The 1091-nt window shown below is 46.1% G+C and overlaps 1 protein-coding gene across 1 annotated transcript in view; it reads left to right on the top strand.

Annotated features, from left to right (window-relative positions):
* Nucleotides 1-264: 264 nt before the first annotated feature.
* LOC106816074 (adrenodoxin-like) overlaps nt 265-1091 on the top strand; it is a 17235-nt gene continuing 16408 nt past the window's right edge. Inside the window, 1 exon segment of the mRNA XM_014820630.1 lies at nt 265-458. Within this exon segment, the coding sequence (XP_014676116.1) occupies nt 289-458 (170 nt within the window). The 5' untranslated portion in view covers nt 265-288.

The following is a 1091-nucleotide window of genomic DNA, read 5'->3' as shown; positions in this document are numbered from 1 at the left end:
CTGTGAAGACGCGTGAAAGGCAAGGAAAATTTTTTGTTTTTGTTTTGTTTGCCAATCAACAGGGGGGCGCCCCCTTGTGCCCCCCCTTAGCTACGCCAGTGATGTAGCAGATTGCTATACGTTAATGTTCGTTATAATCAAATAGGTCTCGGGGGAAATATAGTGATCCGCTAGGGGGCGCCACCACCAAATTGCATTGCCGTCACAGAAATTCCCGACTGGTCCGATAGGTGGCGACACATTCCAATTGCAATCACCAACAGGTTCAACTAGGGTCCTAGGTTCAACATGGCAACTACTTTGCAGCGAATTTCTTCGCTGTCCAGAAATTTGGCGTTCGCTATGAGAAATCGCGGCAGTTTACCGCGAAGGACGCTGCAGAATGCAAGGCTAACGCAGTCGCTGTTGCCCCGTAGAAGCATGTGCTCCGATCTAACGCCGAAACCTGAAAAGGAAACGTAAGTAGTAGACGCGGGCAAATCAAAATCCAATGTTTGTTTTTTGGGATTTTATCTAGGCCCTAGTAATTATTGGGTTAATGAATTACCAGTGATAGCATAGAATATGGAGATCTGTATTCTATACCTTTGCCTATTACCTTTTTGGTGTGACCCAACATCCATCTGTACGTTTATAGCAACACCAGGCGATTAGTACAGTATCAGACAAGACAAGATAAGAGACTAGTCAAGACGTACAGAGGCAGAGGGCCCTACTCTCATGGTGGTTTATGGTTACATATTAGTTCGGAACCGGTCGCCTAGCCTCTAGGCTACGCATCCGGACATCCACTCACACAGTGCAGGGGTAGAAATTGACTTTTGAACAAGGGAGTCCGTTGCCCCCAACGGACTCCCTACCCTCAAAAAGAGGGAGTCCGCAGCAAAATGAGGGAGTCCGCAGTCTGAGGTTCAAAATTAAAGATATTAACAATAACGCATGTGCTTATTCTTAAGATTCATGCAGTTGCATGTCTGCCAAATTTTCTTTGGATATTAGCTGAAAAAATACAGTAATTCCGCGAGGCCGTGCTCCGGAACTGAACTAGTTAGTATGGCAGAATTTTCAGGGAGTCACACGGACTCCTGCAT

This window comes from Priapulus caudatus, unplaced genomic scaffold (genome assembly GCF_000485595.1).
Source record: "Priapulus caudatus unplaced genomic scaffold, Priapulus_caudatus-5.0.1 Scaffold1277, whole genome shotgun sequence".
Classification (NCBI taxonomy): domain Eukaryota; kingdom Metazoa; phylum Priapulida; class Priapulimorpha; order Priapulimorphida; family Priapulidae; genus Priapulus; species Priapulus caudatus.
The sequence above is the reverse complement of the archived record's forward strand: the minus strand, read 5'-3'. Positions and strand labels throughout refer to the sequence as shown.